General features: G+C 38.8%; 1 protein-coding gene across 1 annotated transcript in view; it reads left to right on the top strand.

Moving 5' to 3' along the window:
• The window catches only part of agbl4 (AGBL carboxypeptidase 4), a 366,689-nt gene extending 353,425 nt beyond the window's left edge, over nt 1-13,264 (top strand). The window contains exons 11-13 of the mRNA XM_053625311.1: nt 1,517-1,679; nt 9,891-9,987; nt 11,883-13,264. Coding sequence (XP_053481286.1) covers nt 1,517-1,679; nt 9,891-9,987; nt 11,883-11,988 — 366 coding nt within the window. The 3' untranslated portion in view covers nt 11,989-13,264. The remainder of the gene's footprint in view (nt 1-1,516; nt 1,680-9,890; nt 9,988-11,882) is intronic.
• The last annotated feature ends 1,641 nt before the right edge of the window (nt 13,265-14,905 follow it).

The following is a 14,905-nucleotide window of genomic DNA, read 5'->3' on the forward strand; positions in this document are numbered from 1 at the left end:
GCCAAGGAAAGCCGCAGAAAGTCCTGCTATGTGCAGACTAAGCACATAATGAAAGTTGCTAGCAGAGAAAAGCTGCATGACCCCCACTCAAGGATTCCTATCATGGAAAAAGTAGCATTAATTATTAAAGCATACTAATGCACACACGCCATAGTTATGCTCTTAGTCCAAACTACTTTAGTACTTTAGCTATGGAGAAAATGAGCCAATCTATTCCTATTTGTAATGTACCATTACCAAATATCATTTCTTCCATGACAACATATTGTGCTTCTTGTACTTCATATCTGTGTACATACATACAGTATGTTGACAGCTTTCTTACCTTGAATTCACAGTTGCTAAAAGTTTTACTGCATCTAGAATGTGTGATTGTGTGGTTTCAGTGAATTTCTATGGAGTTCATACTTCACAAGGGTAGTGCAGAAAACAGGCGCGAGGTTTTTTTTAGGCTCTAACTGTACAGTACATGCCCACTGACTGCCAAGTCAACATTAGACATTTTGTGCCTATGCATTTTCAATTAGTAGTCATGAAAACGTGCACAAGGGATTAAGGAATGGCAAGGTGCTAGTAGCTGACTCACGCAGCAAAAAAGTTCAACTGGATACAAGTGTAAGGAAATTAGAAGCAGGCTCCCGTCGTGACTCAGGAGCCTAGGTGCAAATAATGACTGCAAATTATGGTTCATGTAGATATTCCATCTGCTATACATTCCTCCCAAAAAAAAAATTGTAGAATTGTAAAAATTGCAGGATTGTAAAGCTAAAATGTCTTCTGGCAGAAGGTTTCCAAACTGTTGGTGCTTTTGTTGAGTTAAAAGCAATGAGTAGTTGAACTGCATTGAAAGATTAAAAACATGAAAGTGCATTTTCGTAATGAAAAGGTTAATCTCTCTACACTATACCTCAGTGTAGAGAGACACACCTCTTATGCGGCAAGTGCCACAGCCAGCGTGCATGTTGAGTGGCAAGTTGAAGGTGCAGGGGTATATTTGCAATGAATTAATTAATGTTTGGTAAAGCCTCCCTTGAATGTCTTACAAGGTTAGAGAAACTTGTAGCAGGATCTTGGGCTACTCCTTCATGCAGAATATTTCATGCTGTTATTAAGTCTGTGCATGTGGATGTCTCTCTTCAGTTCAGACCACAGTAGTGTTCAAATATGGAGACTATAATGGGAATCAAAAATATTGTTTTTGGTGGGGGGGTTTTTTTTTACAAACACAATCATTTCTGTGTTGATTTGGATGTATGTTTGGGGTCATTGTTTTGCTAAAGATATACCTACATTTGAGTCCTATCCTCCTGACCAGGTTTTGGGTTATAATCTGGCTACAGTATAATTCCAGTTGTATTTATTTTAAATAAACTTTTGCTATGTTTATAATGTTGCCACATCATTGTTGAGAGAAAATACCACTATTTAAGTTTTTAGAAGAAAGGTAAATATTTGAATGCTGTGTAATGATTTGTTGAAGAATGCCAATAATTCTGCCTGTGTGTTTTCACTGCAGTCCAGTACATCATTTAACCGTGACGTGGTTAAAGCAGGGACAGGACGGCGCTTCCTTGGAGGTCTCCTAGATGACACGTCCTACTGCTACACTCTGGAGGTGTCCTTCTACAGCTTTCTGACTGCAGGCAGCACCACGCCTATCCCATACACAGAGGACAGCTGTATCCTTCCATGTGTGTCTGTCTTACTGTCTGTTTCTATTCTCTCTGTAATCCTCCTCAGGTAAAACCTGTTGGTTGATGCACGGATGGAAAAATCGACTAAGACAGAGATGTAGTGCAGGCTTATCTTTTTACCAGCATTTGAGGCTTGACAGAGAGGACAATTTGAGTAGCATCATCCCTGATCAAGTTTTAGGTTTCTATAGATGCACATAACCTCTTTATAGTTTCATGGAGATGCAGGTATTATTAGGCTCGGTGGCTCAGTCTGTCCTGCGTGGCTCAATTTAAGAGTTTGGGTTGGGAGGCAGATTATTTCCCTTGGAATTTAGTGCTTGCTTTTCTGTTTTGTGGGCTGAATTGGTGCAGTCAAGCCAATAATCAAAGCACCTACACTATATCCCGCTGTATCCGCTGACTGTTGCAAACAGAATCCGATCTCTACCCGAGAGCTCTGCTGCAAATGTAGCCATTGAGTCCTTTAGGCACAATACATTCCGGCCCTCCTTAGGATCACATGTGTGACAAAAGGACCTGATTACCCAGAATTGATGCAGGACGAAGCTTTGTAGACAAAAGCCAATGACCGTGCCATTGTCTCCCTTTCTGAAATTATCTCTCTGTCATCTGTGTGCAAGGCAACATAACATATGGCTTCAGAGCTCAATAATAAAGGCCCAGGTGATAATGTCAGTCTACTGAAATTTCTTTCCTGGCCTCTGCAATTAGCAGGAAAAACATTCACTGATTTCTTACTTATTCTTAGGGTCATTAAGATGGAATAAGGCTTGGTATGAATTGTGAATGAATTGGCACACTGGACCATATTGATGCTCCTTCCATGGGTTAGCTTAATGTGACAGGGACTGATAGTGACGTGTGTATTAGAATATAAACATGAATACACTTGTTGCTCTAAAACAAAATACTTGTCAAACACGGACTATGTACAGTCCCTGGAAATACTATTAATGCTGTTCTTTTTTTCCTGACCCTGGAGGAAAGTGGTAAACTTTCCTCCTCACAGTATCAAGGTTACTGGTTCAATCCTGTGCTCTTGTTTCATGTCTGTGTGGAGTTTTGTGTGGTTTGCCCTGTATCCATGTGGGTTCCTATAGGTTCTGGTTTCCTCCAAAATAGTAGGAGGATTGGTGACTTTGAGGATGGATAAGGTGTGTGGGATACCCTGTGATGGACTTGTGGCATCCCATCTAGGGTGTATCCCTGTTTTGAAGTGTTCTCAGGAGAGGCTCCAGCTTCACCATGACCCTGACCAGGATAAAGCAGTTACTGAATATAAACAACTGACCTTTCATGACCTTTTTGTGCACATGCGAATGGAATCTATGTACAAGATTATATAATTTCCTGGACCTTTTGGCATATTGGTGTTGTTATGGAATTTTGTGCAGACTTATTGTATAGCTGAAGTACAAGCTGAAACCTATTGTATAAGGAGGACTTGTGTTCAGAGACTAAAAAGCTTTTTAGTGTAAAATCAGGAAAGATGTGTGTAACCTAAGTGCCCTCTAGTGCTGGGAGAAGGCGACACTGTATATATATTTATTGGTGTGTATGGCTCTGTGTCTGTTCCTCTCCATCTCTAAAAATGTCTCTCGCCTGTATCACTCTGTCACGCACCCATCTGCCAGCAGTCTCCCATTTGCTGGCCGCTCTTGCAATTCTTTCTTTATTTATCTGCTGCTCATATCAGAAGGGGCCGTAAAGCCTCTGACTGATGCTGTAACTTTTCCCCTTTCTCACCATTTTCCCCCTGCTGCCTGTCCACTGCTCCACTGAACTGTCAACTCCAAGGCCTAGTTGGCTAGCATTCAGTAATAAGAAACCCATCCATGTAGAATTACTCAACAGCATTGTAGATTATTTTGCCCGTGACAGTGAGAAGATGCCTGGGAAAAAAGAGGCAATTTACAGAGAGATGGAAAGAGTCATTACTTTCTCTGTGATGCTGTTCTCCTTGAAAGTGATCCTGACTTTGCTTCCCACTAGAACGAGCATGGGGAGACTGAAAGGGGTGCTAATGTTAGTGTTAGCAGATTAATGCTGTGTCCACAAACACACACAGGACAATAGCCACCTAATGGCGCATCTATTTAACAGTGATTATACCATAGGGCTGGTGTGGCATGGAGCATGAATAAGGGGTACCCCCTGCTGAAGGTTACACACAAGCCGAACCAATGACACAGGGAACCCAGAGAGAGAGAGAGAGAGAGAGAGAGAGAGAGAGTGAGAGTGTGTTTGTGTGTGTGTGTGTGTGTGTGTGCAGGCGTGTGAGTGCAGGCGTGTGTGTGTGTGTGTGTGTGTGTGTAGATGGGTTGTAGTGCAGGCCCAATTAGACAGAGGGCAGTTGGCATGGTATGTAGTGCAAAGATTGGGGTCATTGAGGTCAACGGAATCTGATGTGTCGTTTCGTATGGGCCGGTGAGCAGGTCTGTGGAGCGTGCAAATCATCAACAAAAACCTTTTACAAGCGGGACTCCAGAGTGGAAAAACGAGGGAGGGGGCGACAGTGACAGTGTAATTACCTGTACCAGAATGAACTTAAACCTCATAGCTTCCCAAAGACTTATCACATGCACATATACATACTGTTTTGTCTCATGGTATAGATGGAACATTTTAAGAACATAGAGAAGCAATGTGAAGTATTTCAGCACCTTTAGTGATTCTTACTGTGAAACTAATGTTGCATTTTTCACATTAGCACTCGAATTTCTATGCTCGTCAAATGTCCCTTATGCTTCACAGGCTTACTAATGTCCCTGCTGGCAAGGAAGCATCTCCAAGAGTTGATACAGGTGCTTATGGGTCCTCTCGGGCTCTGAGCGATGATAAAGAACAGAGACCGTATGATTGGAATGACCTTTTGGAGTGATGAGGCCTGATTAATGAAATCTTTGGAGCAACCATGGCTGTAATTATAAAGATCAATTTAATGGCACATTTTTTCTATGAGACCTGTCTATTGTAGGAAAATCTCTTGCTGTCTGGAATGGGCACAATTTCCTGTCATTTTCCACATGCCACCGACCAAACAACAGCTTAATTGGTCACAGATAATACCTTGGAAGCTTCAAAGCATCGTGTTTTTTCAGCGTTGGGCTGTTGTGAAACTTATTTTGAAAAGGTGGGTGGCAAACTGTGATGCCAGACCATCATTAGTGCTTCAGAGACAGGTGATAGCTGAGAGAATCTGGGAGCTCATTCAAGACTCAGCTGGGCACTTTATGGAGAGAGTTTCCTTTGCAACTTTTTTAATACCTTGCCTTGTTTTGTTGCAAAGTTAACTCCTATAGAAACAACTCTCTGTATCGTGTCTTAGAGTTTTGTAAAGGATTGCACTGTTTCATCGCCAGAGGCAGGTTGAATTGAAGGTTGGCTTTAAAATCCGAGTTAGCATTTTGTTTAGGGTAGAACTGCATTTATGGTTGTTATGCACACGTTACTGTGATCATTTTCCAGAAAAGCCTATTTAAAAGTTAACCATTCAGAATGGGCTCTGTTGCCCTTTATGGTCTGACAAGTTAATAGGTTCTCGCCTTCGTCCTGTCAGCGTGGAGGGAGAGAAGGTTCACTGCTTTACCAATCGTGACATTTTCTACTGTCTTGTAGGTTGCAGATGGCTACTGAGAGAGCTGGTATCTTTAGCCTTCGGAAATAAGTGTCCCGCTCAAGCAAGCACCGATCAGCCACATCAAATAGCCAGCTCCAGAGATACCTTGTTTAAATGTTGTGCTGCTGTCCTGAGGACAGGTCATACTTAGAAATTGATAAAGGCTGAACAGAATGTGGAAGCAGACAGCTTGGTGGTTCCTGCTGGTTTCCACATCAATCACAGCTTTTGGAGAAGACAGTCTGGCTGCTCCATGTGCTGACAGCTGTCTGCAAGCAAGGATCAGTCTGACAACGACACCTGACTGGCACGTTCTAAAGAGCACTCACACCCGGCAAACACAGAGTTTTAATACAAGATGCAAGACATGCATGTTCATGACAATGCCTTAGTATGGTTAATAAATCAGAGGCCCATCTCACATATAAATATATAAACGCAAATATGCTGGATTTCATGCAGTTGTGCACAGTCCTCGTTTTAAGGTGAAATCTATTTGTTGTCGTCAAAGTCAGTTAGTTTAAAGTACATTGTCCTACAAGAGTTAACTTCTGAAAACTTCTAATGGCCTTTATGGTCCATAAAGGGCTGATGGGTTCTCTCTCCTTCTCATTTCTCTCTCTGTCTCTCTTCCCTCACTCTCTTTCCCTCTGGCTTTCAAGCGGATTTTTTTGTAAAAGGGTCATCAGATACGCCAGTGTTCTGCCCTTTGAGAACTTTATGGCATGAAATTGACATGATTGTGTAGGGTCTGTGTGTTGTGGTCTGCAGCCAATCATGCCACGGCAGCTTCACTTTCAAATCGGATGCTATACACCGGAGTGCTCATCTCAGCCACTTAGTGCAACCTCTGCAGCCCTGTGGCCATCTCATTTCTATTAACACTACAACAGGCCACTCTCTGTAGCTCAAATAGTACTGCCTGTGTTTGTATGAACAGATGTGTGCTTATGATTCAGTCAATATGTAGGTGAACAGACAAACTCACATGTAGCCAATGAAATTACTTGTGAAATGCAAATACACAAATCCAAATGAATTCCTCCGCTGCTGGAGAGCACTCATTTGTCCTGCATTAGAGAGGCACATCAGGCTGTGAATAGGAGCTGCAGGGGGACAATGCCAGCTCCCTTTGTGTCCTCCTGTTTGCTGTTTTAATTAGCATTGTTAATTGGCTGTTTGTGACACCCTGGTGACAAGCCTGTCACTCTGCTGTATTGATGGTGCTGATTGCCTTAATTTGTCTGCTTGTTAGCCAACGGTCGGTTAAAGACCATGGTGTCTTGTTCCTTGTCATTGGGGCATCATTGTCCGTCTGTCTGTGTGGCGGATCGGTGTGAATAAACAACCTGGTAAACAAATTTTTTTGCCAACCAAGTCTCCCACATGTCTCATCAGCCCCATTGGAGGTGCGTCCTTGAGTTTCAACAAAGATGCCAAATCGATTTAGGAAGAGTGTGTACATAATATTAAGAACAGCAAATGCATCACTGACATCAGGGGTTTTACTGCTATTCTGCACACTTCTGTGCTTCATCATAGAACAACCGTCCAGTCAAAAGAACTGCCAGCTAAGGTTTAAATTATATGACAATATATTACAAAGCACATTGTGCTGTTTGTGACGTTTTAATTTGTATTCATGTGACATTCATGAGAAAAAACCTACATATTTTAACTGCATAAATGAATGACTAAAGACATGTTCCCCTTGGTGTATCTCTCCAGATAACTACTATGAATAGAGGCCCATGCTCACAATGCAGATCTTTATCCTTTTGTTATAAACACATGCTACCTTTTGTCATCCATCATATCTTTTCCTCCCTGTCACAAACAAGATCTTTGCCCTTCTCTGTCCTGTTTGTGAAAGGTGATTCCCAGGGCTACTCGATGACGCACAAGCCTCCTCTCTGCTGTGTGCTTTTTTAGACCCATGCCAAGAAGCCTAACCGTCCTGTTCTGTGATTATGCAACACCTCTCACCTCATGTACTGCCGGGACAGTGAATATTTTGGAAACTTCCGCAGCTTCGTGACTTCTCAACCGCTATTGCCCCATTGGCGTGGCCCAGGTTGCTATTGGCCCACTTCCAGCAGCCAATCCGAGCTCAGGAGGGTCTTGCTTGCAGCTGTGATGCTGATGAAGTTTTCTCATCTTCCTCATTGGGCCGTCCATCACCCAAGTCCTGGTACGGATGTGCATGATGTGACATCACAAGCTGAGAGGCCATCTGCACGCGGCAGGCTCCTGGGCTATTTCTGTCGCCGCTGAGAGCAGGCATACACACACAAACACAGATTGCTGGAGTTTCTGTTGATCAAGGGGAAACACAAAACTTTTTCTGAGGTCACAGCAAAAAAAAAAAAGCCAAGGATAATGGAGATTTTGGGGAGGCTTTGGCGTAGTTTTTTGATACTGTTGCCAGGCAGCATAACGCTAAAGCCAAAGCCTTCAGACCAAGAAATTATACAAATTTGAGTCTCTCTTTTATCCTGGATTCATTTATATATATAAATCCATTAGGCAGAATTCCAAACCATATGATGTCATGGCCTCCTTTTTTCCTGGCACCCAAAAATAGCACTTGTTGTTTTTGGAGGGCTGCAGAGGTTGCGTTCCTGGACAGATGGGCTATGAAGACAGGCAGTGGAGTCCTGGAGAGAGTTCCCATCAGCCCACTGGATGAAGGATGGAGCCCAGGATGATGCCACACACTGCAGTGGCTGCCTGGGCTAAAACGAGCAAGAGGAAGATGAAGAAACTGCCACCTCTTGAAGCCAAAATGGTGTGGATCAAAGACAGATGCCAAGCCCTCTATGGTAATCAAGGGGATGAGCAAACTTGTTTTCCACCATTTTTTATTTAGCTGATAAATTGTCATATTATGTTTGGAAATTGAGGTGATCATGAATAATGCCACAGTGGTGGCATAGTAAATCAGGAAGGAACGTAATATAATTTTAATCTTCACTGTCCTATTTTGGAGACGAGGTTGTGCAAGATTGTGTGTGCATATTCCACATGCCGTGTTGTGTCCAGATTTTTAAACATGGGGTGGGAAACAGTGGGCAATGGCACCACATGATTATGTATAGAACAAGGTTGAATTTGCAAAATATTTGTTATTTGGTCTAAAATGAAAGGCCACATAATGGACTCTGTGCGAAGCAAGGACTATTTTCAAATTTATTGTTGGGATAAAGGGATAATAAAATTTAACCATATACATTGGCCAGGACATGGTTTTGACTGCTTGCAGAAATAAAATAAAGGGAAATCAGTTAAAAGGCCCTTCTTTTATCCTTCTTGCAGAAGTTTTTTTTATCAGTCAGATAACTTTGGCAGTCTGACGTGTCATATCTGGACATCAACAACCATCTGACATCCATCTGCCAAGGTGAAACATTACATGTCTGTCCTAATTTATCATCTTAGTCCTTTCTCAGAGTAGTGTAACATTAAACACAACACACGGGATTATTATACATTTTTAATAAAAGATCTATTATTTTTTCCTGTCTACTTTTCATCCCAATTATTTCTTGATTGGCAAGTATCATTTTGTTACACACTGTATCACGGTAGCCATTTGAAACCCAACTGCTTGATTTTTGATAATAATAATAATAATAATAATAATAATAATAATAGGTACCAATGGTCTTTCCACCATGTGAACCTCTTAGATATGACACACAATAGAGAATACACATTATTCTATTCTCATCTACTCTAAATTGTAAAGTGCTTTACCTCTTTGCCATGATGCTACATCATTGACCATGAGAGAAAGAGAGAAAGATAAAGAGATTTTCTGTTGTTTTATCCTATAATGGTTCTCGGCTTGCCTCTTAGCATCAATAGATTGGCATCCGTGCAGCCGCATCGTAAAAGGCCTCCCAACATTATGGTTTAGTGCTTTGGGTAATAGATGTGTTCTGTAATGTGGTCATGGTGGAGGCGGAATATAGGAAGTCGTGCAGAGTAGTAGCAGTTGTATGAATTTAAATAAAGCCCTAGCTGTGAATAACTGCATTTTTTTCCCTCATGGCTAACGGAAACATGGTTGATTTACGCTCGCTAGCAGCCAAGCGCTGCCTGAGCTGCTCTGGCTCTTTACTCTGTGCATTGCTCTGCTGGGTATTAGCCAGCTATTTATTTGTGTTCTGGAATGATGAAAATTGGGCTTTTGTTTATATATTTATTTTATATTTCAATTAATGGCAGCACGTCGGAGCAGAGATTTATAAACGCAGAGGAAGTCTGCGCTGTAAGATTGGCAGGGCCTTGGAGGCAAAGCGATAGATTTGTGTAGTCTTTCAACATACAAAGAATTGAGCCTAAGGAGATTTCACTTTTAAATGTCAGCGCTAAACAGATTTTCTCCATGGCCTGACAGTGGCAACATTTAAGATTGCAGCCAATATCTGAGCATGGTAAATGAATTTAAGCTTTTTTGTCCTCAGAAAAATATGGTAATTATATGATACATGCTGCTATTCTCAGTGTTATTCTGCCTGTGATGACATTAATGTAACCACTTGCAGAAGTACCTTAACAGGCATACACAGATATGAAGCTGGGTAAAAATGTGGCCCGGACTTTTCTGGATTATTATAAACTAAACAGTCTGATTGCTGAGAGTAAATTAACAAGTCAATTTAGCAGGTTTGTACTTCCTATGATGTTCGTTTCTAATATGCCACTGTGTTTTACTGGTTGTTTGTTTCAGAAGGAGATTATTTTCATGCCACCTGGAACACATAGTGATTCTGTTAGGAACCATTGGGAATAGTTTATATATATATATATATATATATATATATATATATATATATATATATATATATATATATATATATATATATTTATATATATATATAAATATAAATAAATATTTTATTTTATATATATATATATATATATATATATATATATATATATATATATATATATATATATATTAGTTTTCATGTAGTGCTTTGTAGTAATGGTGAGAGTAGTTCTTTCTCACCTTCTTTTAAATGAAAAAGATGAATTAGCAGAGTGCATACACGGTGATTGAGATAATCGTGATTCTTCCTTGAAGGATCCTACCTAGTACTGTCAAAAGATAAGCTGTATTTTGAGTTAAGTAATCCATTAATTCATTAATCCAAGTTAATCTGATCTTGCTGAGCTTTACCGGCAAAAATCACGACTCAAAATGGTTAATATACCACTTACAGCTGTCTGATATTAGGCAGTTAAATGAGATGACACTAAAGCTCATTTTAGTGTACTTTATTAAACCAGATGTGATATGCATGCTGCTTCTGCTCATTGCAGCACCGTGCTCTGCTGATCAGTGTAATGTTTTAAACTACATTTACATTTGGGCTGACATTTTTATCCAAAGCAATTTACAATTGTGACAGGATATAACTGAACAACTAAGGGTTAAAGCCCTAGCTCAAGGACCCAACAGTCACAGCGTGATGGAAGTGGGATTTGAACTCACAACCTTCCAATCAGTAACCTGAATGTATATATATATATATAATTTAATTTCAGCATTTGAAATCATGTTTAAATTAGGCATACGTCCCTTCCATTAGCTTATTTAAGAGAACAATGACAAGAAAGGTACAATTCTCTGTTAAAATGACTAAGAATCTAGGGGAATTTTAAGGAACAATTCTGGATTTTCTTTCCATATTTTGCATGTGGATTCTTGCATACATAATTTATCAACTTTTAACATTAATTATGAATGATACTCGTAAAAGTCCATCTGGCCCTCAGTAAAATGAATAAACAAAATACTCCCAGACTAGTATTTTTAGACAAAAATGCAGTTTAAAGACTCTCAAATGGAAGTTACCTTTAATGGTATCACTTTACAAAAACAGTACATTAATAATCATGTACTAATACCTAAATAAATACTTACTTAAATATGAAGTACTGATGAGTTAAGGCATGCATTAATCAGGAACTACTGAAGATCTATCCTTAACTACAATGTGAGTCATGTGTGAATATTGACTACCTTAAATACATGTTAGTACATGTTTCTTAATTAATGTATTAATTAACACATAGGGGTAAACTAAATCAAACATGCTCTATAAGAAAGAATATTTGTTAATATAATTTCTCATATGCGGCTGCGTAAACAAACAACATCGTACGGTGCTGAGATAAAATTATTGGTGTTTATTAATAGTGCATCTTTCTACGTTTGATAAGGAGGCTCAATGTAAATTATGAAAGTAATCCAGCACCATCCAATGATATTTGTGTACGCAGCTGCATATGGCAAATTATAAACATGTACTAACATGTATTTAAGGTGGTCGTTATTTTTGCATTATAATTAATGTTAGCTCTTCATTATTTTGTGATTTGTACATACCTTAACCCATCATTAGTTCATATTTAAGTAAGTATTCATTCAGGTATTAGTGCATGATTATTCATGTACTGTTATTGTAAAGTATTAAACATTTAATAATAACTAAAAACAAACTTTATGTTGCAAATTGTTCTTTGAAAACTCATCATTTTGTTTCTGTTGTCAGTCTGGATGCTGCGGATGCTGGTCACCAGGGGAGTAACGCTCGAAAAGGAAAGAATCAAAATTGGGACAAAAATGAGAGAAGATTCCAAGGAGTCAGAGACTATTGAAAATGTCATACAAGTTCCCAATCATGATTACTCAGTGCTTCCTGACTCTGAAGAAAGGGGATTTAATTTACAATCAGATTCTGAGCTACACAATAACTCTCCTGTTATCGCCAATGTTCTGACATCTCCACACAATGCTATGCTATTGACTGTTGTAACTTTAACTATTTGTTTTCATTGGTTTCTCCTTGCCTTTTTGAAATACCAACAGCATGTTTCCTGTGGTTTTGGATATTTTCTTTTCAATGAAACTCAATTGTACTTGATCGCATGTATTATATTAGGATTTGTGTTTGAGTGTACTTTCTGGCTTGTGTCTGAATGCATAAAGATTGTTGTTAAAAGAGGAATGTGATTACTGTATATGAGAAATGTATTCAGTCCACACAGGGTTTTTTTTTTTTTTTTTTTTTTTTTTTTTTAAATCGCAATTCATTACTGTGTTTTGATTCTGTTTTAAATTTCAATTACAAAAACGTTTCATTTCAAAATTGAAACACGTTGCCTAGTATCTTCCACAGTATTATTACATAGTACTGGCACTGGAACAGACAAGGCCACAGATCTGGAGAAAGCTGTCCATAATTTCTGCTTCAATGGTCACAAAAGAATTCAATAATTTGCAAAATAGTGGAAAAATAGGCAATGCCAACCTCTGTGTTCTGTCGTGCAGCATTCTCTCCACTGTTATGTGTGAAAAACCATTAAAATGATTCACGACTGAGTTCACCTAAATAAAGATTATTCCCCTGCGTGAGGTTTGACATTTAATGAGAACATTTTGTTAAGAATTAAAAAAATAAAATACTATTTGAAATGTTTCAGAGAGCAGTCACTGAATTTATGCTTAATTTATTTAAATAAAGAGTTTCAACATTATAACAGAATGCGATTTATTTCTCTTGTAGCCTTATGGGTAGTATATCTGAGTAGAAGGTTACATTATTAATTGCTAGAATTTGTTATAGTCTTAAATACGACGTGAATATTATCTCCTGTAGTCTCTCTTTCTCACTCAGATTCTCTCAGACACAGGCGGAGGGAGGATGGCTCACGTTAGTGCCATGAAGAGCAGCATGTATTTTTCAGACCAGTCATTTGGAATAAGTGAGACAATCAGTCAGAACTAGCATAAACAAATGACTTGCATTTTACATGGTAGACGAGAAGATGGAGAGAGCTAATGCAAATGAGAAAACACATCCATCTACAGATTCTTCAACACACACACACACACACACACACACACACACACACACTTTACACAGAGCATCTCACCTCCCCACTGTGCTGTCATTTTTTACCTTTGTCTCAAACCATTACTCCCTTTTCCTTGCATCAGTAAACCAGGCACATCATGGCCTAATTGTCCTTATGCAGCTGTGAAATGATAATATTTTCCCCTTTCTACATTGCCATGTTCTATTTTTAAACACAAGATCCCTGGCCTTGTGAACTCACCATCAGATTTCTGGAGCCAAAGTCTCACCTCAGTCTAGAGACAACACAAAAAAAAACACAAAGTCCATCTGGTTTTGCACATTAAAGTTCATAGTCACAATTATACACATAGTGCAGGATAAAATGGCCAAACTGACCCATGACACACATGGCTTATGTAAAACAACTTCTCTACCATGCCAGAGTCTTGTTCTACAGAGTAGTGTACTACTGAGCAATTTCACATCATAGTAGATATAGACAGTTGATATAAAATTATTTTTTTTAAAAAAAGACAGAATTTATATGTTTCTCATTATTGTTTTGGAATGAAACATATTTGGAAGTCGGGATGAACCCCAGATAGTTCCATTTTGGACACAGATTGGACACTGTAAGGGGTAGAAAGACCATTTGGTACACACTCAAATACTTGGAATCTAAGAGGAATATTCCAAATTGAAAGAAATTGTCTGAAAGTAAAGTCATGTCAATTAAAACATAAAATGTTCATACAGAATGTGGTTTATTTATTTAGATTGCATATCAAAATGAGCCTAAAAAAATCTATCCATAAAAATTGGGTAACAATTGGGTTAGCTGTTGATGTAATAGTAAAAATATAAATGAACATTGGATAGTGTAAAATATACTTCATGAATTTGTGAATTCCAATTAAAATAAACTTAAGGCCATTGAAATCGTGTGACACATGAAACCTTAATAATATTATGGCTTTGTAAGACTGGAAAGTCACAAAACTAGAAATAAAAAACCCAAAACTTTTTTCCCCTTTTTTCCATTCTTTCTTTCTTTCTTCCTTTCTTTTTTTATTAGTATTTTTTTAACAAGTAGGCAGTGCTGTTACTCTTGCTATAATGTAATCTAATCAAAAGTGAAACGTGTTTTTTTTTGTGTATATCTCATACTAAATAATTTTAGGTCTTCAAACTAAATGCAACATAAAACAAAGGCAGCCTAAGTAAACACACAATACAGTTTTTAATATTTTATTTTTTTACTGAAGCAAAAAAAAAAAAAAATGTTATCCAACACCCATCACCCATGTGAAAAACTAATTGCTCCCTTAAACTTAAAATACGGTTGTGCCATCATTAGCAGCAATAACTGCAACCAAACGCTTCTGATAACTGGAGATCAGTCTTTCACAGTACTGTGGTGGAATTTCATCCCAGTCTTCCTTGCAGAACTGCTTTAGTTCAGCCACACTGGAGGGTTTTCAAGCATGAACTGCCCATTTAAGGTCCTGCCACAGCATCTCAATTGGTTCAAGTCAGGATTTTGACCAGGCCTCTCCAAAACATTCAGAGGTGGACTTACTCCTATGCTTTGGATCATTGTCTTGCTGCATAATCCAGTTGTGCTTGAGTTTCAACTTACCGACTGAAGACTGGACATTCTCCTTTAGGATTATCTGGTAGAGAGCAGAAATCATGTTTCCCTAAATAATTGCAGG

Source organism: Ictalurus furcatus, chromosome 5, assembly GCF_023375685.1.
Source record: "Ictalurus furcatus strain D&B chromosome 5, Billie_1.0, whole genome shotgun sequence".
Classification (NCBI taxonomy): Eukaryota; Metazoa; Chordata; class Actinopteri; order Siluriformes; family Ictaluridae; genus Ictalurus; species Ictalurus furcatus.